The sequence below is a fragment of the Notechis scutatus genome, chromosome 1, assembly GCF_049901735.1.
Source record: "Notechis scutatus isolate UNSWTSFEM ecotype Mainland chromosome 1, rNotScu1.2, whole genome shotgun sequence".
Taxonomy (NCBI): domain Eukaryota; kingdom Metazoa; phylum Chordata; class Lepidosauria; order Squamata; family Elapidae; genus Notechis; species Notechis scutatus.
This window is the reverse complement of record NC_142009.1, coordinates 94,040,996-94,066,901: the sequence shown is the minus strand read 5'-3', so window position 1 is coordinate 94,066,901 and position 25,906 is coordinate 94,040,996. Positions and strand designations below refer to the sequence as shown.

The following is a 25,906-nucleotide window of genomic DNA, read 5'->3' as shown; positions in this document are numbered from 1 at the left end:
ATATTCACTGCAGCTCTGGGTATATTTTAGGCCCAATAAGATCAATATGACAATTGCACATTTTTACAGTCTGTGTTATTACAAGTACTATAATCAGCAGGCCAGTTTATAATCCAACCAGTTCAGAAATATCAAGCTTCTTCATTATGACAAATACACCAATTTGTTTTAGTATGTTTTACTGGATCAGGAATCAATGCTTACAAGCACATACCATAGACTTAAAGAATAACAACTTTATAAAAAAACCAAAATGTTTATACAAACACTACATTTCTATACCTGCTCACTTATTGAAGGCAGAGATCCAAATTCTTTTATGTATTTGTCTGTCTCTTTGGCAAGTTGGTTTGTATATTGCTGCTTTTGTTGCCTAGAACAGAAAGTTACAGGTGACTTGCTGGGTATATTTTACAAACATTACTATATCACTATTGTCTTTAAGATAAACCTTTGGGAAATAGATATTTATTACTGAATGTGTCCAAAATAATTCCTGGCTTTAGTTCAATGCAAATGAAGAACAAAGAACTTAATAGTGCTAGAGCAGATTTCACTTCATAAAAAGAATAGTTACTGACCAAAATTGGTGACATAAACTCCACAAAAGAAATTTAGCATTTATACATAGAGAGGCTCACAAAATCTTCATTCTGAGTTTGTTGCAGTTTGAATGTAACATTCAATGATAAATGTTGAAGATAGCAAACATGTAATTCAAACTATCTGAATCAATTAGATGACTTTTATTAGCTCAATAGTGGATTTTTTTTGTTTCTATCTGAGTGTTTGGCAATGCCAAAAATATACTTGATGTATTAACATGTCAATAAACAGATAAATGTTCACTCCCTCTCTCTCTTCCATTTTGTTGTCAAATGTTTTCAAGTTGCTGAGCACTTTGATAAGACCCCAGCATTTACTGAGAAGTTGCATCTACAATGCAACCCAATGAAAGGTCACCTCATGAAGCACTTACAGCTCTTGCCGCAGTTCGTGTGTGTCTTGTGGGGTTCCAAGTTGATTCAGTACTCTTTGTATTTCTGCAGCTGTTTGGGGATGGGGGTGGGGGAAAGTAGAAGAGATTTTGTAAGTGATACAGCTCCACCACAACGCCATGCATTCCTAATTGCAAATTCAGAAATGCGTACCAGTTAACAGGGTTGGAGAAGATCCAATTCAACACAACTATTGTGATATACATGCAACACTATATAAAACAGATCACGGTGCAACTGAACCAGTGAAAACTGAACCCCTTTCAAATCACATTTTAAAAATCTCTCAGTGCTTTAAGTAGAACTGATGCTATACAAATACTAAATGTTTAAGAAAAATTTTACTTGATATCAATAATCTCACGTTAATAGAACAAGAAATGTACATCAAAACAGACCGATAAAGGGCCCAAATCCATAACAAGGTACAGATGATTCCTTTCTGTATTATTTCAGGCAATGAAAATACTACAGATGTGACAAATACTGTCAAATAAAGATGTTGAATCTAGTTCTTAACTCCCTAAAATGTAAGGAGATTACTTACAATTTAACAAAAAGAAAGAAGGATTGTATGTGGAGATGACCCATTCTTGTGACTAGGAATCCTATTTTTAAAAAATCTAAAACCTTCACCCAAATGTACACAAAGCATGGGATATACTTGCTAGAATTAACCCTTTCCACATGCATCAATTACTACATGAAATAAAGAATGAAAAGTTTTGTATTTTGTAATCACACATATAAAAAAAGTGGTTATCAATTGTCAAGTACTCTTTTTTTTACTTTTGAATTTAGATTTCACTTATTCCAGTCCTGAAATTGGTGTAGTCCTCCCCAAACACGTGTTAAATTTGAACACTAGACAGATACACTGAAGGAAGAGGGAACCAGAATAAATGTATTCAAGAATTCAACATGGTTAACATACATCCTGGAAAATTAGTATGAATTGGATCTTTTCTTGTGTTTCTCATAGTTCCAAATCTCCATTTCTAAGAATTGAAAAATGAAGCCAAAAGAACCCTTCCCTTCTTGTGCATCTTCTTTGTACTTTTTAAGCTCCATTTTCAATTCATCTAGAAGTGATGCCATTGTATACATTTTTAAACAACCACCCGATTAATTTTTGTCATTCAAATGTAATAACCAAGAATCCAAAGATCACCAAATAATCCAAATACACGCAGGCTGTTTCTTTTTGCTCTTTTTTTCTTCACTTTCTCTTCCTGGGGTTACTATTTAGTTGCAAAGTTTCAGTTAAAATGTATCTTTTAGAAGTCTTGTTGAAGTTTTACTGTAGATTCTTTTTAATTCCAGGCAGTCTCCTCCCTCTTCCAAATCCTGCCCTTATTCTTTTTCTCTCCCTTCCTGCTTATGAAAAAGAAAATTTTTAATGTCCAGAAATCTTTATTATCCCTTTGGCATTTTGTTTTATTTTCAGCTTAATTGCCTGTTGATGTCAAAGCGGATTTTTCCAATTTCTTATTAGTTGTCTCTTAGTTGTCAGTATAGGGAAGGAGAGAAAAAAAAAAAGCCAAACCTTTCCCTTTTCACTTTCCTTCGCTGCTTCCGACTCTTCTTTGGGAGCGATGTTATTTTTTTGTAAGTTTAAATTCCAGGGTACCTTGCTTGTTGCTTTTACAATTTAACCCAGTCACCCAAACCTTTAACTTCTTATCTTCCTCCTGCACATTCTTTTCCAGTCGAGTTCTTCTTTGTGGTGGCCATTTCTGACCACTGCTGCAACCGCCTTCGGGAAAGGGAGTAATGGCCAGCTGAGGAGGAGAGATGTGGCTCTCCTCGACCCTGCTGGCGGTCTCCCCCTCTTCACCACCTCTACGGGGTGGCTTAGCCCCAAACCAGCCGGCTCGGGCGCCCAGCGGCGAGCCCAGACAGAAACCGTGCACGATCGCAGATTTCTGTCTGTCGCCGAAGCTCCTTCAAACCGGAAGTCTCCAGAATATTTAAAACTAATTCTTAAAGAGTTCCCAGAGACCATGATAGAGAAAATATATAAAAATGATCTGTAGAAAATGCTTTAAAGGCTTGAAAATTTATAAAAGTGATTTACTAAAAGTGCTTGAAATGCACAAGCTGACACACTAGCTTTTAAGATTATCGTTCAGAATTCACCCATCTTGAAGGAAGTTACATTTATGTCAACTCGTAAAGCATTCCTTTACTTAATTGATTTACTGAATTGATTTATTAATTTACTTAATTGGTTGCACATATTAAATGTGGTCTGAAATGGTATACAGACCACTAACACGTTTTTATGAGTGACTGCCACCTGCTGGCCATTTTTCTACAGCTTTAGAAATTAATTCCATGTCAAAATTCGCCCAAGAAATATAAACTTCTATTAAATGATTTCAGAGCAATTAAAAAAAATAAAGATTAGGCTAAGTTACAAGGAAACATTCTATTTGTTAGTTTTTCAGTCTCTCTGTTGATGTGAACCAATAGATGCCAGCATCTAGCTGAGCTTGTCTAGGCTCTAAATCTAAGTAGGTTAGAGCCTGATTAGCATTTGGATGGGAGATCTCCAGGTGATATCAGCAGTGTAGGTGAAGCTGGAGCACTCAGATGGCGATAGCAAACCACTTCCCAAATGTTGCCAAGTAAACAAGGGTGCCAGGAACAGAGCTTGACTTGAAGATGTTATAACCGATTGAAAATGTGGCCTTAATTAGTTAGAGTAAATCTAGTTAAGGTTGACTGAAAACTAGCTTCTTACAAAAGTAAATTATAAACTATAATCTTACACCTCTCTCTTCCTCTCCCTGATTTCTATTGTGTAACATTAGCATTTGAGGTATTGGATGGGCCACTAAAATGGAGAACACTCAATTAAGTCAATTATGTTTTTATAAGTTAAAAAAATTAAAAGTACAGGATTAGAACAGGGTTGGCAGTCTGATGTAGTTCAAATGTCTTGAACCCCCCATCATATCGAGCTAGTATGGCCAATGGCTAGAGAATGCCACTCTTGCTTACAAATAAAATAAAGGCATCACCTAGTGCAAGAATTGTCCTCAAAAGGACATCAAGGATATAGAAAGAAAAGTGGAATGGTGGAAGTGCTTAACTTTATTATAATTTATGCTGATTGTTTAAAACCACGTCTTTGTAGGACTCAAATGGCTTGACACATATACTGATAAAATATTTGGCAAGAAGAGGAAGGGCTGCTACTCATCCTTATGAGACTCAAGCACCAAAAATATTATTGATCAACATGTAACGATGAGGGTGAAAGTCCTTAAAAATCAAACTGAAAACTGCTGCTCCGGAGAAGTTTCATAAACTTTCAAACTACACCCTACAGATAAAACTGAAAAAACTTCTAAGGAATGATGGCTTGACATTGATCACTTATAAAACAGCTTTGCATCATTACTATTCCTTTGTTCTGCACTGGGCTAAATAAAGAGAAAAATAATGTTTCATAATGTTACTTCTAAAAGATGTCAGTGATGTCCAGGGTCGCAGAACACTCCACGTTAAAGATCATCATCATTTTATTCCTCTACTACACAGAAGAGCACCCATTAAGCTAGTAAATAATACATTTCTAAACTATAAACTGTTATTTAAATTGAAAGACATTTGGTCATTGTTTTAAATGGTGATATAGTTGACATTTTATAAAATAAAGTTTCCTGTCTTCTGATCCACTTAAGTTATTATCAAGAGCAATGACCAAATTCACATAATGCACTAATGTAGTTAATAATTGTCAGGGTTGGCATAACACTAAAGTATAAACCACAGGAATTAAAATTTACAGTCAATGCTAAATGAACCACATTATGATTCATCAAGATATGCGAACCTAATCAATATGTTCATCTTTGTTTTATAAAATAAGAATATTTTAGCACATCACATTACTACCAACAGCTAAAAAGCCCAGGGAATAGGACTATGTAAAGTAGCATTCTGTACTGTTATGTGGTAAAGACCTTGAATGATGGGGTAAAGAAATGCTGCCGAGGGAATGGTCAGATAAGAGAGAATATAGCCCAGATTTGAACAATGGGCAGAACAAGAGGCTCAGAATGGACTCTCCCTAGTTGCTCAGGCTGTGAAGATGGCAGGAAAGTTGTACATTTGCATGATTCTATTAATATAGCTTTACAAAAATAGCTCATCTGGTCATGTTTCCTGCCTGGTTTGCCTCCTTAATTTTACTGATTTCTTCTTTCCTGATGAAATTTGATAGCTGTGAAAAATTATATATATATAAAAATAATTTTTCACAGCTATCAAATTTCATCAGGAAAGAAGAAATGTTTAAGAGCAGATTGTATTAACTGAAAATTATAAAAAATTATAACATTTTTATGACCAGAAGTAAAATGCTTTCCATTATATAATATCTATCACAACTCCTTTGCCAGCTACATAGGATGAAAGTATTATATGCACAGAATGACTATTTAATTAAGGGGAATTTAATTATTCCATCCATCTTGCTCTAATCTTAAACACAAATGAACTATAGTTTTGCAGTTTTGTTGATTCATGTAGACTTTTAAAGATAAATTCCTACTGTCAATTCCATGGCGAGTGTTCCATGACCCTTGAACTGAATCTTGTTCTATCTAGAATGATTCAGAAGTTAATAAATCACCGTAGTAAGGTTAGATACAAAATTGTGTCAACAGCATAATCTAATTGCCTGTGTTTATCCTCCTGTCATTCCTACTCAAGGACTTTCCCAATTTGGAGTTCTGAAATTGAAAAAGGAAAGAATTCAAATGTTGAATAGTGGGGGGGGGGGGGCAGAACTATTGTGGCTAGATTCAAACATTACTCTATTATATTTTTAATTAAGGAGATCCAGTTGATCAATATTTATCAGATTTATGCTAACCTGATGTCATTCTATGTTCCTCACAACAATCAGTTGCCTTCCAGATGTCTTAACTCCTGGATGTTGCAACTTCCACTATTCCTAATAATCGGTGATGCCGGCTGGTCCCATGAATAGATTACTAAGACACTACATGTCTTATTTCTCAAAGCGACTGTCATGTAACAATACCTTTCATTTATTATTACAATTGTTGAGTCTCCCCGTTAGGAGAATGAGTGCACTCAGGGAAACATAGTGAGAGTGATGTTGAATAACACACGACCAGCATATGGATATACTGAATAGTAAAATATAGGTTTTACTTCCAGTAAATGGATAAACAAAGTCCAATAAACAGTCCAAATCATACACGGTTAAAGCAGTTAGTATCAGTCCAGGGATAATCCAAAAACGAAGTCAAGTATCATAAATAGAGTTCAGTAAACGGAGTTTGCTAACAGTTGCAAGACTCACAGCAATCCAAACAGAATGACGATCAGGCAATACAGCAAAACAGGAAATGCAAGGAGAGAACAAACCAGGTTTCTGGCTCCATCTTATGGCTGTTGGAGGAACCTCAGCCAATCACAATTACAGCATTCTCTTAAAGATACAACAGTATTAAATGACTATCCTGGTTTATATATATTTAGCCAACCCAACTGTTAGGGGACTATCATTCCTAATAACCATCAAAGCTGCTTATCACTGCCAACTCTCTCACAATGATGGAATATATGGCAGAGCCTGTGAAGTAGTTGTGTTCATGTTGGATTTTAATAGCTGTTTATAGTTTTATCCTGATTTCCAATTTTATATTTGCTGCAACCCAGAGTCATGACAATGAGATGGATTGCCTTATAAACCTAAATAAATAAATGACAATTGATTTTAGTGCAAACTGATGTGTTGTAGATATTTTGAACTAGAGCTTCTGAATGATTTTGTTGAAACCATCCAAATCCAAAGATGTTGAGACTTTGGAAAAAGTGCAAAGAAGAGCAACTAAGATGATTAAAGGCCTGGAGGCTAAATCATATGAAGAATGGTTGGAGGATTTGGGTTTGGCTAGTCTAGAAAAAAGAAGGACTAGGGAAGATATGATAGCAGAATTCCAGTATTAGAGAGGCTGCCACAAAAAAGAAGGAGTCAAACTTATTTCCCAAAGCACCAGAGGGCAGGACAAGAAACAAGGGATGGAAACTAATCAAGGAGAGAAGCAACATGGAACCGAGAAGAAACTTCCGAATAGTGAGAACAATTAACCAGTGGAACAGCTTGCCTTCAGGCGCTGTTGGTGTTTCATCACTGAAGGTTTTTAAGAAGAGACTGGACAGTCACTTGTCTGAAATGGTATAGGGTCTCCTGCTTGATCAGGGGGCTGGACTAGAAGACCTCCAAGGTCCCTTCCAGCTCTATTCTGATTCTGATTGATCAGTGGAAGCTATAATTCAAAATGTCAGAACTAAATTGCTTTTTCAGTGGAAAGGATCTTTGTGTATCTTGTCTTTTGTCCACAATTTCACCACTCATAAACAACAAACCTGCCAAGCAGTTTGGATGTCATTTACATGTGAAATAAGAATGAGTCACATTGGTAAATATCTACATGTCCATGTATAAAAACGAAAGGGGCAACGCTGATTTAAATAAAATGTGATTGAAGGCAAAGGAGGAAGTAGAGCAAATCAAGCTTAACAAATCCTTTTAAATATATACAGGTAGTCCTCGACTTACAACAATACATTTAGGGACTGTTCAAAGTTACAACAGCACCAAAAAAGTGACTTATGACCATGTTTCACACTTATATCCTTTGCAGCATCCCTGTGGTCATGTGATCAAAGATGGAGTAGACAGATCTTATCATCACGTGGGAGATATAACTCAGAAGTGCAGTTTTAGAAAAATGTTTGCAGTTTGAGAAATCCATTAAAGTTGAGAAAGAGACGTTCTAAAAATGCTCCATTAGATAAATGATAGTTTGCTTAGTTGCATCAGTTGTGTAGGTTCAGGAAGCCCTGTTCCTAGCCTGAATGCAAAGCTCCACTTCTACTAGGCGAGACATTCCTGTTTGTAGAATTCTCTGTAGCAGCTTCAGAATTAATTCTGAAAAGATTTACAATCCCATGAACTTCCTCATGTTCTCCTGAAAACTTGTCAGAAAGAAAGCAAAAGGTTCAATTCTGTTTTGGGCTAACCACAAATTATCATGCCAACTGAATTTTAAACTGGTTGATTATAGTAAGTGATCACAAGTCGGATTCATAAATTGTGGTTGAAGTTTACTTATATCCACTAACTAACCAAACTATCATCTATCTAGCTTCAAATGACTTGATGAGCTGTGATAAATTTTATCCTGTACTGAAGGCTTTCCAATATCTCTGTGGCCATATGGGAGAAAGAAGAGCAAATGTATAATCCTGGGAGCAAGCTATTCTTAATCTCCTAATAAAAAACAATTGTTTTTGATCAATATGCCATCCAGATCAATCCACTCGTGGTTTGCTCTCACTATTATTCTTGAAAGCATCATTGTTCATCTTGTTATTCATATGCATAATAAGCCTGCAATAATTTTAGAATGGAATTAATGAGCATTCACTAAAATTATTCACAGCTTTGAAAATCTAGGGTAGCAACATGGCTGAATGCCAATCTTTAACAGAAAAAGAAGCAAGGATATTCAAGTAGTAAGGATTTGTGTGTGGTGTGTGTGTGTGGGGGGGGGTGGATGTCATAACACAAATGATTTTTTAAAAAAACCAATACCCGGCTTGTATAGATTTTAAAATAGGAACATTGTTTCATTAGAAATTGTGTCTATTCAAAAGGATGGTGTGAAGCAAAGCAGTGCCTTTAGCAAAGCAAATCAGTCATTTAGCATGACATTTCAAAAACTGTATATCAGAAAACTCTGAGAGTTTGCCTACTCCTATTGAAGATTAAGGTGATCAGACTTCTTTATGTTTCTGCAAATTTTGGAGTTTTCCAAGATGTATCCCTCTTCCAATCTAAGGGTGTTATGCTGGTAATGTAAGCACTTTCATTTTTAAAAAGGAAATATGTCTAAGTAAAAAAATGTTACAACTATTGGCACTCTTATTATATAGATTTATTTAAGAGCTCACAAAAAGGGATCTTTGTTATCCAAATGCTGAATTGAAATTTTACAGAAAGAAATATATCAGCATTAAGTTGACAAGTCCAAAACCAAGAACGACACATTGGTGATTCTCCCAAGCTGACTTCTTCATGGGTTTTACTCCTATAGACAAAGTCTTGACAGCCTGAGGATTCTACTATTTGGAACTGCAATATACTCTGCGAACTACTAGGGAGGGGGCTTCATCCTTTTTTCTCACTTGACACCTGAGGACTGAGTTGCCTTTTACTTCTCTGTAATGTACCCCCTCCCTCCTGGGACTCCACCTCCTTACTACATTTAATCACAAAGCTATATATGGCACCCAATGATGCTGAAAAACACATTTCTTAAAAATTACCAGGTCCTCATAAAAACTAGTTTTAGCAATCATCAAATCCGGTTGAGTATTTTTATACTGGAAGAGAATCCACATGTTGTAAATTAGATATATTGTTATATGCTAGAATCCACTGGAGTTGGGTAATAATACCCTGTTTCCCTACCCCAAAATAAGCCCTAATTAAGATCATGCCCATCCAGAGTGCACGGGTAAAAAGCAAGGGTGGGGACAGGGGGTGGTGGAGCTGCTCTACTACTTACCTTTGGACAGTTGTAGCCAGGCCTCGCACACCCCGACACCTCCTTTGCCGGCCCATTTCTTCTGCAGCCTGCGAGGCTGGCAAGGCTTTCCTGAAGGCCTCTGTAGCTGATAACAAAGCTCCGGGTTGATCCAGAGCTCAGTTATCGGCTGCAGAGGCCTTCAGGAAAGCCTTGCCGCTCGCAGAAGAAGTTTCTGAAGGTCTCTGACAGTGAAAAGGAGGCCGGGAATGATGCACACAAGTGAGGTTAGTCAGTGGATGACATCCCCCCAAAATAAGACCTGGTGCCTTTTTTGGTGGCAAAAAATCCATATAAGACAGGGTCTTATTTTTGGGGAAACACGGTAGTAATAACATAGAGGTGGGTATAAAACAGAAGATGAACTTTGTGGTTCAATTGTTTGGACAATTTTAGATGGTGCTTGGTCTGGACAAGGCCTGTCAAACTGGCAGTCCATGGGCCCAATGCGTCACACACAAGCCACGCCCATTCCGGTTCCACAAAGGCAAAAAGGTCATGATATATCATATGATACGATCAAGTTTGACACCCTAGACAAACCAAAATGGAGAGCATTTTCTTTTCTCCTGACCTAATTGCCACATGCTGCCATTTGTGGCCTTACCTCTTCTCCATTATCATTCATGGCAATATACCTCTGCCTGGATCTGTTTGCTTCAGACTGGGTGGAGAGACCAATTGAAACCGTTTTGGGCACAATCCTAATACAATAACACTTGGGCTATTATGGTACTCAAAAGCAAATTGAATCAACAGGAATCGGAAAACACATCAGGAAAACACCAACAAATTTCTGTAGAAATCTAATTCGCATTCTCATGAAACTCAACAGCCATAACATTATATATTATACATTCTCTGTTTTTCTTATAAAATTCTGGGTCTACATTCATATGAAGCCAAATGCACTGAACAAACAGAACTGAGCTATCCATTGTGCACAGCTAATTTTCTTTAGCTTTTGGGGATGAAAAGTGAAAATCTCATACTGACACCTTTTATCACATTCATTTCACCAATTAATATGAAGCATAAACATTCTTGCAATACTTCTATTTTAACAACAGGATTGTTTTTTCTATTTTTTACATATGAATACCTCTCTTAAATTAGCACCTCATCATCATTTAAAACAGCAAAACTAATTTTTGCTTATAATTTCTTCCCCGCCCCACCCCCAAGGTTTAATAACAGATAATAAAGCGAATCAATTGAATGGCATATATTCAGATTCTACGTGGAAAAGAATCTTTCCAGGCCTATTTTGTCCTCTGCAGTGTTTTCTTAGCACTTAAAAACATTACACAAGGTGAATTCACTCTTAATTCTTCACCACTCAGAATATATACTTTAGATAAGATTATCAAGAGGTTTAATTAGTAGCTAGTACCAAACATTTACCACACAATAGGCACAAAATATCACTGCCTAACTAATAAAGTAAAGAATTACAAAAATGACAGCATGCTATTTAATTGTGGACATTTAAAAGCTCTTTTAAAAATGAAGTTTCTAAATTTGCATCAGTCAAAAAATTGTTAATATGAGTAGTTAACTTACTGCATTGTGTGATTTTCTGTATATTAGACGTTATATGTTGGGCCAACTGGTTAGCATCCCCAGCAGTGTTTGCATTATACGCCATGGTGTATTATAACCCCACTAAAGTCATAGAGTTCAGGGACCACTAAGCAACAACACCTGAAAATAAAGAAACACAGTTTAAGGACTTATATACAATGAGGAACTGTGCTGTAAAACCCACATTAATGAAGTCCTTTCAAAAAAAAGAATTTAATTTGGAAAAAAAAACATTAAAGTACAAAATTACAACAAAAGAGAAAAGATAAGAGATGGGAACAACAGGGAATGTTTAAAATTTGACATTAAAAACAAACACACACAAGAATAACACAAAAAATAATGGTTACGTCTCACTCTCTTCAATATCAATAACATTACATAATAAAATAAGTTTAAAGAGTTATACACAATGTAGAACTGTTCTATGGAATCCATATTAACTAAATCCTTCTTTAAAAATTTCTTTTGAAAAAAATAAAATACAAAATTACAATAGAGAAAAGCTGACAGATGGGAACAACAGGGAAAGTTTAAAATTTGACATTAAAAAGACAAACACAAAAAATAACACAAAAAAGAAATAAATGCCAACTCTCTTCAATATCAATACTATTATATAATAAAATAAACTCTTGTTTTAGATTATCAATAGAAAGATACAAAACTAAAAATATAAATGCAAATAATAACAGCAACATTATACATCATAATCTATTAATTTGAATAAAACATATCACCCATATGTGCATCATGTTATCATTCCAAAAATACACATTACTGGATATTTCTATAATGAACTTCTAAAATAGAACATCCTCTACTTTCAAATTAGCCAAAATATAAACACCTAAGGTAAAAATGTGTAGCTATCAATCTCCTACATTTCTCCAATCAGAATAATCCAATCCTTCTTGAAATCAGTAACAGATTTCTCAAATGCTTGTTCAAAAGGCAACTGAACATTCTTGTTTTTTCCTGGATTTCACTTCTCATCCAAGAAGCTTCTTCAGTTTCTTCTTCAGAACAGAAGAAGCTTCTTGGATGAGAAGTGAAATGTCTTCCAGGAAAAAAAAGTCCAGTTGCCTTTTGAAAACGTACCTTCGGGACAACCATGACCTGTCTGTGGGGACTCCCCCACAGACAGTAACAAATACCCAAATATATAAATACTGTATAACCAGAATACCAAATATTACTGTTGGGCTCCCATGTAAAAATAATAATTTGGTATACAATTTGCTTTCCTTTTACTAGCTGTAACATTTTTAAAGAAATGTTAAATTTTATTTTAGTTACTTTTCATATTCCATATAGTTTATTTTTCATAGGCTTCCCATTTCTTCTGAAAGATTTGCTTTCATGTTGGCATTTGCAACCCTGAGGAGGAACGAAAGCTTAGTAAGGAAGCAAAAGGAGAGAGTTCAGGAGAATGAGACATTGAAGGCAGTTAAGACTTCCAGCAAATCCCAAAGGAATCACATTAATAAATAAGGACAGCTAGATGGGGAAGGAAGACACAACTCTGAAAAACTGTCTGTGTAGAGAAGACCAACACATTTCTATACAAAAATGCACTTGAACAAATACACATCTAACACAGATTGAAATTATCAGAGATCCAACCTAGAACTAAGAAGAAATTCTACATCAACCTTCCCCAAACTGTTATCTTCCCGGTTCACTGAATTATATAATGCTCAGACATCACGAAGGATCAAGGAGAACAGAATTGTTTTTGCCTATTTCAGGAAGGTTTTTATGAACGTAAAAAGCTTTGCTAAAACCTATCTGTCAGATGTATGTTTAAAAATAAAGAAGGCATAAGATGGATGAGTAAGAACATTGTGAAGCCTTCCACCCAATTTCAATTGTATCCGAAGCCACAATAAAGATACAAGCTGCAGCTTTTCAACCCTATTTTTAAGTTCTTTTTCAATTCCTTTTACTACAGTGTCATCTTTACATATGGTGATATTTCCTCTTTCTCTGTTTTCAGTCTTTAGCAATTTCTGCAGAATTGGCTTAGGGGGGTAAAAGAAGTTTCCCAGGGACTTACTGAACTCATTGGGTCAGGGTTTCCTTCATCCTATTGTGTAAGGTATTAATCTGGAAAAATCAGCAAATTTTCTTTAAAAACACACACTTTTTTTTTTCTAGATTAGAACAATCACCATTCCTATCATCGTATTCCCTTTTGGGATAAGCAACATATAAAAAGGTGAAGAAATTGTGGGAGCACCATCACTTGAGACTTTCAAGGAGACATTGGACTGTCATTTCTCAGAAATAGTGTAGGGTCTCCCGCTTGGGTGGGGGGTTGGACTAGATGACCTACAAGGTCCCTTCCAACTCTGGTTATCTGTTATTTGAAATGAAGGACTGTGGTATAAAAAGCAAAATACCGTATTTTTCGCACTATAAGACGCACTTCTCCCTCCAAAAGTGGACGGAAACTTTTGCGATGGGAGGAGTGAGGTTGGTGTGCTGCCTCTGCTGGGGAACACTGGAGCTTTCGCTGCTGAGCAGCTGACTGGCAGTTGGATTGGCCTCCTGGAATACCACCGATCAGCTGTTGTAGGTGGCGGGGATCACCACTAACGCTGCCTATTGCCACCCGTTCACCGCTGTTCACCATTGCTGCTGCCTGTTCACCGCTGATTAAATTCTTTAATTTAAATAGGTGGCGGTGAACGGCAGCGATCCCCGCCACCTAGAACAGCTGATCGGCAGTATTCCGGAAGGCCGATCCAACCGCCAATCAGCTGCTTGGCAGTGAAGGCTCCAGTGTTTTCCAGCAGCGGCAGCAGCTCAGCTCAGTTGACTGGTAGTGGGCGCAATGGAGCAGAGCCCTGACAAGTTATGTGTTGGGGCTGCGATAATGTGCTGAAGCTGACCAGGCTGTTTGCTGCAAGGACGCTAGCCAGATGAATACCAGATGGATGCTGGGAGGCAGAGGCCGATTTTGTTTTCTTGTTTTCCTCCATTAAAGCTAATGTGCGTCTTATAGTCCGGAGGGTCTTATAGTGTGAGAAATACGGTAAATAAAAATATACAAATAACAAAAATATGGTATATTACAAATATCCTTCACTGTGCCTCTTTATACCTTTATATCTTTACAGATCACCTTTGTTTCCACTATATCCATTCATCATTTCAATACAATAGTTTTTTTTTTCTTTCCATCTTTGGACTTCCCATCTCTATAATTTTCAAGAACTCAAAAATTCCAGTTTTCCCAGTCTTCCTCTCCCCTCCAACAACTAGGTACTTTTTCCAATTATTTGTTACGAGAGTTAAAGTCAGTTTTCTTGAACAAACCACTTCTTCTACACTGGTCACTCACTTTTGTATTGATCCACATTCACTTAGCTCCCATTCATTCTTGATCTACTTCTGGTTTTACCACTCAAGTCTTAAGTGCATCCCATTATTTACCTTTATGTTTCTCCAAACATGCTCCATTGCTCCTTTCATTTAAACAAAAGAGGCACAAAGTATGCTCTTATACCTGACTAAGATGATTAAAGGCCTCGAGACTAAAACTTATGAAGAACAATTGCATGATTTGGGTTTGGCTAGTCTAGAAAAAGAAGGACAAGGGGGACATGATAGTAGCATTCCAGTATTTGAGGAGCTGCCACAAAGAAGAAGGGATCAAATTATTTTCCAAAGCACCAGAAGGCAAGACAAGAAACAAGGGATGGAAACTAATGAAGGAGAGAAGCAACCTGGAATGGAGGAGAAACTTTCTAACAGTGAGGACCAAAATGGCCTGAAAAACAGTCTGGTTTTTTGGCTGTTTCTCGGGCCATTTTCTGGCACTCTGGCACCCATGAAGACCACCTGGCCAGCATGCATGTTAGCAGTCAAAAACCAGAAGAGCACCTGGTGACGGAGTACATGCCCACAGAGAGGGCTCTGCGTGCCACCTCTGTCATGCTGGCCATAGGTTCACCATCACGGTTATAGGGTCTCCTGCTTGAGCAGGGGGTAGGATAGAAGACCTCCAAGGTGCCTTCCAGCTCTATTCCAATTGACTGATTGACTGGTTTTGATTTATTTTGACATTCATTCCTCACCAGGGATCACACATTTGATTTTATGCCATTAAGTCAGTTTCCATTCTTAGTAAACATATAGATTTCCTCTATGATGGATCACATTCTACCCTGTCCCTTTCTACCAAAATTTGTATGTCTTACAATTTCTCTAGCCTTTTTCTCCTATTTAGAAAACATTCCACCAATGTACAAAATGCATGTGCCTGCTCTAGTTATTTTGCCACCTACAGTATGCATAGCTAAGAACTATCCAGTTTTCCCTGTCATACCCAATTACCTTGCCTTCTTGGTACATTAATTCTCAGATCTATATGCTTCTTGGCATCATGCAAGCTACTCTATGTTGCAAATTATTCAGGATCTAGTCAACAATATGACAGCAATTATAACCATGAACATCACACACTCGCATGCACACCCAGTCCCCTTCTAAAATCACTACATCCTTTATACTTTATTCATAAATATATTAAACAACCATGACGCCCTATCCTTCCTGTTGACTGTTGAACCATATTCAACTTCTACATTTATTTTCACTTGTTTTTCTCTCATATAGTCTTGTTTTGAATTTAGCAACTCACTCCAGTTCCATCTAAAACTTTCCAAAATCCGGTTATTCACTTTATTATGTGCTTTCTCTAGTTCAATAAACGTGGAGTAAACTTTCTCATATTGAAACATCGCCTAATGCCATATTTCCCAACTGTTGCTCTCTGCCTTTCACTCTATGAAAGATTGTGGGCAGGCCAGTCCCCATCTAAGCAACTCTGTTGGCAATTCATCTTATAAATCACTATTCAGCAGAGAGACCAAGAAATCTGGGACAAAGCACTTCATCCAAAATAATCCAAAAAGTTTCTGACTCAATATAATGAAACTTATAAATTCCTTCCGCGGTTTCCAAGTTTTTGCATTTATCCCAAAATTAGCATAAGGTTTCCTTAGTAAGGTCTGTATAATTCTTTGATCTTTGATCATCAGCTGTGTGGTTCTTGATAACATCATAATTCCGCCAGATATCTTCCCAGACACATTTAACCAGCTAAAACCCCAAACCTTTTGCATTTACTCTTGCTATATTTCCTGCTGTGTAGGGGGACAGTAACAGCATACTTCTGATTGTCAGACATAAATCCAGTCTTTGCATACCTAAAACAAGTTGCACAGCCATTTTGTAAGCAACCCATATCTACATTTTAAGGTTTTACAGGTGTCCCATGTACACTTGCAGCCTGGTGGTTTTCAGCATGATATCTTTTCAAATCTGATTAGTAATTTTCTCAGAATGAAGACAAAGCCAATCTAAGAAATGAAATCTGGGATAAAGGTAGGGAGAGGTATTAAATCCATAAAATTGTGTTTCCAATGGGTTATAGAACTGACTGGTCTGTTCAATATGTAACATTCCAAAATTCTCAGGAAAAGTCTAATAAGATCACTGGAGCAATTCAGAAAATTACTTGAGTGAAACAAGCGCACTTTAAAAATACATATTCAGTTCAGCTTAATTATTACAAAGAACTCTTTAACTAAATCATGATTACACAACAACCAGAAGCATCAGCAATACGTTGTTAGCACAGTTAGCTATCCTAAAGCTGGGATTAGGTTCTGATTTTGTTTTAGAAAAAAAGAAAGCAACTAAAATATTTTAACTAAGAATACCAGAGTTGGAAAGGATCTTGGATATCTTCTAGTCCTTGGTCAAGCAGGAGACTTTATACTATTCCAGACAAATGGGTATCCAAACTCTTCTTAAAAACTCCATAGTACCCACAACTTCTGGAGACAAGCCTTTCCACTGATATTTTGCTGATGGACTATCTTACAAATATATTGGGAAATTTTAAAGCCACAGATTTGTGTTTTAATATTCAGACATCAGCCTTTTCAGAATTTGAAGAGGGCTATAAAATTGAAGTTCATCTCAATGGCAAATACACTGGACTGTTGTCTTGCTGAGAATGGAAAGGCAGCTTCCATTAATGTGGGGAGTTGAGATCTTACAGAAGTTTCCCTTTGAAGATTAATGTGACATCTCTGCCAATATCCCTGTAGCACTTACATTTTCTATAATGCTCTGGATATCATCAACCCTCTTCAGTGGTCCTCCAAGAGGAAGACATCTACATTTGTGGGCCTCAACCAAAGTCAAATGTAGATGCTACTCCTTGGCTGACTTCATACATAATGTAATGCCGCTATTCATTTATCTGCACTTTGCTAAATAAATTCCAGTTGGCGCGTTTGCCCATAACGCATGACTCTATAAATCATGCATTATAAACGAGTATGGGCGGATTCACACCAAGCCAAAATCAAACTAACCATATTATAATTTAATATTTAAGGAAAACAGCCATTGTTTCAAACTGCAAGACTGATTGCACAATCAGCAGAAATTCACATACAATTCCTTGGTGTCCTAAATATTATTCAATGGCACTCAAATTAGAACTGTTGTCAACCTAAAAAAACTTTTGTTAGTTATACTATTGATGAGAAAATGTATAAACAGCAATGTACAAATTTTCAACGGAGGAGTTTATACAAATAACTACTTAAGATGCCAAACTGGCTAAGCCTTCATCTTACCAATACTTAAGTACTTACCTAAATACTTTGCAAACATCTCTTAAATTTTCAAAAAGCATCTCAAAAAGCAAAAATGAACTGAAATTTCTCTTCCATTCAGATTTTAAAAAATCAAAAGCTCTCAAAAGACTACAGATCAAAAGAGTGGAAAACCATATGACCAAAAGATGATTATTTGCATCTTTTCTAACCTGTTTTTCCACTTAGGAAACTAGAAGCAACCCTCTGGTCAATCCAGCATTGAGTTCCCACACAGGGAGGATGCAGTTCAACCCTCCCAGCAATTAGCATTGAGAAACTTATTGCTTCTGATCCTAGACCTAAGATGCACCCATTACTACTATTTTACTATTTATTAAGCTTTGTCAAGCTAGTTTAGGAGCTATTGACAACCTTCTAACATGATTTTGCTTAATCGCCTCTTAAAACAATATAAGGCTTCCAACACCACAGCATTTCCCCCCCCCAAAACACAACAAGGGTTAAGTTAATCACGGATTACATGCTTAATTATAAATTTATAATAGCGCTGGGCTTGCATCTCACAAATACAGTTGGGTTCAAACATTGGTGTTCCAAGGTGTCAAACAAACCCAATTATTAATTTTAAATAATTGTGAACTTAATAAGTGAACTAGTTCCCACCCCACAAGAACTCTTTCATCCAGCAGCCTCTTCCCTCACATTCTAACTTTCTTCACCTTGACTTTCCCAATTCCACTGTTTTGGATAGTGTTAGAAGAGGCAGAATGAGGTTGTCATATTTCACTCTTTGTAGTCTAGACTGGAAACAATTAATTCTAATTATACTACCTGAGACTGATTATACTACCTGAGACTTCTCAGAAAACATCAAATGAATGAAAAACTGCTGGTAACCTTCTACTGCTGCACCAGAGTGCATTTTAACATACTGCACCACTGTATGGTTTGCCAATTGCACAGTGGCAGATAGGAAAGCACTCCAGAGGGTTAATGTCATTGCCCAGAAGATCACTGGTTACCCTCTTCCCTCTTTGGAAGAGCTTTATAGCTCCTGCTGCCTTAAGAAAGTTCAAAACATTCTCAAAGATCCATCTCATCCTGGGAACCCTGTTTTTGAACTATTACCATCTGGCAGAAGGTACAGAATAATAAAAACAAAGACAAATAGGCTGAAAAACAGGTTCTATCCCAGGGCAGTAGCTCTTTTGAATTCTGCTGTATAGTGCAGTGTTGGTGTGGTGTGTGTGTGTGGGTTTCCGGTTCAATGTGTGAAGGATGAAGGATGCATGTTTGTGTTTATTTTCATGGTCATGGTCATGATGTGCACTGAAGATGGTGTTTGGTTTTGTTGTACCAAGGTGCAATGACAATAAAGTAAACTAACTAAGGAAGAACCAAATGGTCTGATTAACAGCATTCCCTGGAAAGAGCAAAGTTACAATACAAGAATACCAGTGAATACGCTACATTCAGAAAAGATACCTACCTACCTACCTACCTATACAATTTAAAAGAGAATTGTTCTGTTTCCTACTAGTAGTCTTGCCTCTTTAAGGAAATCTGAATCTGTTATCTGACTTAGTAACAAATTCTTATCAATGTGAAAAACAATGGCAGGGAGGGTAAGAGATACCGATCTCATTTCTGTCAACATCCTCCAGTTGCATCTCCTTCCTCTTTCCAACCCACACCAAGCTTTTCTTAAACAAAGTTCATTTAATAATGCTAAGCCAGAGGTGTCCAAACTTAGCAACTTTAAGACTTGTGGACTTGTGGAAGTCCACAAGTCTTATGAGGACCCCTTTGCTAAGCGATGGGGTGGTTTCTGAACCCAGGCAACTGCAATTTTAATTAACCATGGTTAAACAAACCAAAAGCCCTACCTATGTATGACGGGTAGCTATATTGAACTGATTCACTTAAAATTAAGGTGGAGTGCTTCATGACTGGTTATGTGCCATCAAGAGTGTTCCCCACTCCAGGGGATCACATACATTTAGCTAGATTTTCTCCATGTCTTTGGCCCCTTCATACCAACCATAGCAAACTTCTACAAGGGAGACTTTAGCGGCAGGGTCAACCTACAAGAACTCAAAAGACTCCCGTATAAAATACCAATATATGTTTACGCGCAGGCTTAATCCTTCTTTTCCCTTCCCCCTGAAGGCTTTTAACCCATAAAGGATCGCGGTTTTCCTACATTATCACTCTCACATGACTGCTCCACCCAGAGGCGCTGACCAAAAGCCAGAAAGGAAGGGGCTATTTTCTCCTGCCTGGGCGGTCAACCCCATGGCCCTCCTCCCTCCACAATCCTCAGGCACAAGGCACCCCGCAATTAATCTCTTCGCTCCTCGGCTCCCAGGGATGCTGCAAAAAAAAAAAAAAAAAAAAAAAAACCACCCGACAGCGCAGAGCTAGCTCTCCTGCTCAGCAGGAAAGGGAGGCGAAATCCCACAGCATCAGGAAACCAAGGGCAGGAAAAGCAGGGGAGGCCGGGCAGAGCCTTCGCCCGCTTGTAGGATAACCCCTCCAAGGGAAAGCGCAGGAGCAAACGTATCCAAGGAGCAGCGCGGGGCAGGATCGGTGAAGCGCGCGGGGGGCTACTTAGGCAGGAGGAGGGCTGCGGTCGCAGATTAACCTCCGGCTCCCCCAATGTAAGGGGAGTGGGGGGGGGAAATGCGGAACTACCGGCCAGCGCAGCAGCCTCAGAATTCAGCTGGGAAACTGGGCCCAGCGAGTCTTCGCCTATCTTGCTCCCCCCCTCCACCAAAGAGACCCTCTCCGCCCCCGTTTCTTCTGGTCCCCCAATCCTTCCCTCAGGATTGCAGTAGCTCTGCGCCGGGGCTGCGCCTGAGCTATGCCACGCACACAGGGATCAGGGGCAGCCAGAAGCAGGATCCCCCTCCCCACCACCATCACCACCAATCAATCCGGATGCACTACTCCGCTTCTTACCCCCAAAGATTTGGCCTCTCGGCGCGTCCCGGGGTATATGGGGTGAGGTGGACGAAGACGGGAGCTAACTCTCCGGGTTCCGGAGTCGGCTCGCCCGAGCGCTCAGCTGATCCGCCGGAGACAGCCACTCCCCTCAACCCAGCCCAGTTTACTGCAGTAGGAGCATTCCCGGAAAAGGAGGAGAAGGAACCGAGGCAGGCCCCGCCTCGTTTCCAAAAGACGCTTCACACAGCTGAGATTTCGGTCGGCGTAACCTGCGGTGGGGAAACTAGGCACGCGTGGGTTACAAGTCTTGCTCGCGCGTGTTTTTTCCCTGGCTGTCCGGGGACTCTGTCCTAATCGGCTACGTTCAACAACGAACCACTAGGCTCATGTGTGGAAAAGGGCGGTGGAGGCAACTAAAAGTGTCTCCCCGGACAGCAACAGAGTGGTCAATTCCTGGAATGCGCTACTTGACTCTGTTGTTACATCCTCTAACCCCTCCACTCCTTTAACCTCAAACTAACCACTATTGACCTCACCCCATTCCTACGAGGTCTGTAAGGGGCGTGCATAAGTGCACCATCGTGCCTACCGTCCGTGTCCTATTGTCCCCATTTATTCGTACCTATTTCCTGTATTCTGACTCATGTTTATACTTTTTACATATTATCTTGTAAGCGATTGACAAATCAAATAAATAAAAATAAATAAATAAATCAGTTTGCCACCAAATATCTTTTAACTGCCGGATCTCTTAAAACACACACACAGTGAAATATGACACTAGCGAAAGGTAATACAAACGGAACAGTACAGTATGTTTCTTCTGATCCTTCCCTTTTTTTTTCTTATGAATAATTTTATATTGTCAAAAAAACAGAGTTTGGTGTTTGTTTTTTTGGCTGCTCTACCAAATGCTAACCACCTCCAAATGCCAGAACAATAGGCACACCTAAAACTTACTCAATAAGCCAATAATTGTTTTACCATGTTGTGTGGGTATATATCAGCCCATTGAATCCGGTGCTGTGTGCGTTGTAACATTTTTAGTGAGTTCCATGGGGCAGGCTTTCTTTTCATGTCCTGGTTCCTGCACACACACACCCAGTGAATTGTAGGTCCCTGAAAATAAGAATATAAGTCAGAGGTCTCCAAACTTGGCAACTTTAAGACTTGTGGACTTCAGCTCCCAGAATTCTCTGGGAGAATGGCTGGAGAATTCTGAGAGTTGAAGTCCACAAGTCTTAAAGTTGCCAAGTTTGGAGACCTCTGATATAAGTAGTCCTTGACTTACCACCACAATTGACCCCAAAATGTATGCTGCTAGGTGAGACAGTGGGTTTTGTCCCATTTTACTATTTTTCTCACTGCAGTTGTTCAGTGAATCCTTGAATTGTTAAGTTAGTAATCTGGTTGTTTAGTGAATCTGGCTTCCACGTTGATTTTGCTGGTGGCAAAAGGAGATCACATGACCTTGGCACACTACAACTGTCATAAATATGAGTCAATTGCCAAATGTCTGAATTTTGATCATGTGAATATGGGGATGTCGCATCGGTTATACCAGTGAAAAACGGTCATAAATCATTTTTTTTCAGGGTCATGGTAACTTTGAAGAGTCACAAAATGAACTGTTGTAAATCGAGGACTAACTGTATAGGACAGCATCTTCTGCAGCCCATTGGGAAGGCAATCAGACACAATCAGATGTGCCTCATTACAACTTTAATTGTCTCAAAGTCTCTTAGAAGTTATTTCCATACTTCCTCTTACGCAAATCTTTTCAGAAGATTATTCCCTTGTGGCATTTGTTGTAGTTGCTCTGTTAGCTGCTGTTGATTTTAATATTTATTTAATTTATTTGAACAACTTACAAGTGCTAATATCTCATACAGTGATCTTAGGCAGCTCATAATAACCAATAAAAATAGGATTAAACGAAAACCTTTCCTACCAAAGGCTGGACCAGCCAAACTATTAATTTTTAGACTCAACCACAACTCTTATCTCAATATTTGGACAGGTCTGACATCAGACTATAGAGGTGGGGCTTCAAATCTCAGGTGAGAGGCTGTTCCAAAAGACCGTAGTAACTGTAAAGAAAGTGAGCCTCAAAAGTTCCAGTAGGGGACAGCATTTAAGCAGAGGTCTCCAAACTTGGCAAATTTAAGACTTGTGGACTTCAACTCCCAGAATTCTGGGAATTGAAGTCCACAAGTCTTAAAGTTGCCAAGTTTGGAGATCTCTGATTTAAGGCAAGGGACCTTGATTGAGCTCACCTTATCTGACCTAATAGGATGGACAGATACCTTGGAGAGAGGCAGTGCTGTAAATAACCTGCCCCAGTGCCATGTAGAGCTTTAAAGACATTCACCAGTCTTGTATTCAGAAAGCAACTGGGATCCAGTTTAGCTCATGCAACATTGGTGTAGCTCTGGCAGACTGAGGGGCAACCCCGAATTTCACATGCTGCTGCATTATGGATCCGTTGCAGCTTATGGATGGTCTTCAAGAGTAGAGCACGCTGCAGTAACCCAGTTGGAAAGTGGCTAAGGCATGAGCAACCATGAGCAATGCGATCCAGGAATAAATGCGATGAACACATTAAAATGAATTTGTGCAATTCAATTCCTGGCTGCAGCTGCTAATTGCTCTTCTGGCAGGAGCCCATGAGCACAAGACAACCCCCAAATGACACGGTTCTGCCCAGGGGTGTGTGTTAGCGTTACCCCAAACAGAGTCAGAGATGTCACCTATCCTGACTTGGGGAAGGAGGGCAAGGCCGACAACCAGTGGTGGGATTCAAAAAAATTTACTACCAGTTCTGTGGGTGTGGCTTGGTGGGCGTGGCAGGGGAAGGATACTGCAAAATCTCCATTCCAACCCTACTCCAGGGGAAGGATACTGCAAAATCCCCTTTCCCTCCCCTCCCCACCCCACTAACCTGCTTTCCAGCTCTGTTCTCCTGTGCAGGGTAACAAAAGAAGACCCAGCCAATCAGCTGGGACTCGGGAGGCAGAGAAGAGATGGGGTCGGGACAAGTCAGAGGTGGTATTTTCCGGTTCTCCAAACTACTCAAAATTTCTGCTACCGGTTCTCCAGAACTGGTCAGAACCTGCTGAATACCCCCTCTGCCCACAACCCCTCTATCTTGCGATGGTTGACTTGCAGCTGGTCTCTCTCCCTCCAGTGCCTTGTATTCCCAATCTCCAGAGCTGATGCAGCAAGATAGCATGGTTGATGGTATTGAAAGCTGCCGAGAATTCAGAAGGGACTGACCACTCCCATCCTGAGCCCTCCAAAGGTCATCCGCAAGTATGAACAATGTTGTCTTAATACAATAAGCCTCGCCTGAATCCTGACTGCAAAAGGTTGAGATAATATACTTCATACAGGGACCTCTGAGCCTGGGAGACCACGACCCTCGCAAAAATCAAATAGTGGGTTGTTTTTTGTTTTTTGTTTTGTATTTTTAGGTAAAAAGAACATTGGCCTTGAAGACTAACTGTGATGGGACTTGAACTCTAAAATATCTGAAGATTAATTCGAGACAGCTATTTTAACAGTTTTGGTTTTTGTATTATTTTAATAGTTTTGTTTTTAGATTATGAAATCTGAAATCGTACAACTGGCAGGCAAATATTTTTAAGTAAGTAAGTAGGCGAATGAATTTATACAAACTGATATTTAAGGCCTATTAAGCATGTTGGTTGTTGAATGTTCATGATGGCTACATAGAAACAGTCACAGTTATCAAGTTGGCCACCAGATGGCAGACTGATAACAACAATAGGCAGATTTCAGTGACTGTGTTTGGATTTTTTTTTTCCTAATTCATGTAGAAATGTTATACTGATAAGTCTTTGACTTAACAACCACAACTGAGCCCAAAATTTCTATCGCTAATTATTAAGTGAGTTTTGCCTTATTTTGCGCCCTTTTTTGACACCGTTGTTAAATGAATCACTGCAGTTCAGTTACTAACATGGTTGTTAAGTAAATCAAGCTTCTCCATTGACTTTGTTGGTCAGAAAGTCGCAAAAGGGAATCATATGACCCCGGGGCACTGGGGAACCGTCATAAATGTGAGTCCATTGCTAAGGATCTGAATTTTGATCACGTGACTATGGGGATGCTGCAACAGCTGTAAATAGGAAACCTTGTCATAAGTAACTTTTGCCAGTGCCGTTGTAACTTTGAAAATGGTCACTAAATGAACTGTTTTAAGTTGAGGATGACCTGTGCCCCATCAGGTTGTTGAGGCTTTCCAATCTTGTTCTTAATTGATTTAAAACATTACTAACTTATCCTTATGGATGAAAATCATATAAGAAATAAAGGTGGGAACAGTCGTGGGATTCAAAAAATTTTACTACCAGTTCTGTGGGTGTAGCGTGGCGGGCATGGCGGGCATGGCGTGGCCTGGTGGGTGTGGCAGGGGAAGGTTACTGCAAAATCCCATTCCCTCTCCACCCCCACTAACCTGCTTTCCAGCTCCGTTCTCCTGTGCAGGACAACAAAAGAAGACCCAGCCAATCAGCTGGGACTCGGGAGGCAGAGAAGAGATGGGGGCGGGACAAGTCAGAGGTGGTATTTGCCAGTTCTCTGAACTGCTCAAAATTTCCGCTACCAGTTCTCCAGAACTGGTCAGAACCTGCTGAATACCACTTCTGGGTGGGAAGATTATTGTAAGAAGAATCTTTACAATTATAAGAATAACAGAATGATACAGTTGGACGCAGGGGTGGGATTCTACCAGTTCTCACCTATTCTCTAGAACCGGTTGTTAACATTCTAAGGAGTTTGGAGAACCGGTTGTTAGAAGAAATTACTGGCCTAATCCTGTAAGGAAGGCAGGAAGGAAACATTCTGGTGTTGCTTACAGAAACGGCCTCTCCGTTAACACTTATTACATTCTTGGCAGGACTAGACTTCCTGTCTCAAGAACCTCTCTGGAGTTTTCTTTCCCTTCCTTTGCTGGTACTTTGCTTGTGTGGAGTGACCGTTTAAAGTTACAATGGCACTGAAAAAAGTGTCTTATGACCGTTTTTTCACACTTACGACTGTTGCAGCATCCCCACCATCATGAGAGGCC

The 25,906-nt window shown here is 38.9% G+C and overlaps 1 protein-coding gene across 1 annotated transcript in view; it reads right to left on the bottom strand.

Moving 5' to 3' along the window:
- STX7 (syntaxin 7) overlaps window positions 1–21,008 on the bottom strand; it is a 37,356-nt gene extending 16,348 nt beyond the window's left edge. The window contains exons 1-4 of the mRNA XM_026666114.2: window positions 20,830–21,008; window positions 11,201–11,341; window positions 980–1,049; window positions 283–373 (exon numbers count right to left, since the gene is read on the bottom strand). Of these exons, the coding sequence (XP_026521899.1) occupies window positions 283–373; window positions 980–1,049; window positions 11,201–11,285 (246 nt within the window). The 5' untranslated portion in view covers window positions 11,286–11,341; window positions 20,830–21,008. The remainder of the gene's footprint in view (window positions 1–282; window positions 374–979; window positions 1,050–11,200; window positions 11,342–20,829) is intronic.
- Window positions 21,009–25,906: the final 4,898 nt, after the last annotated feature.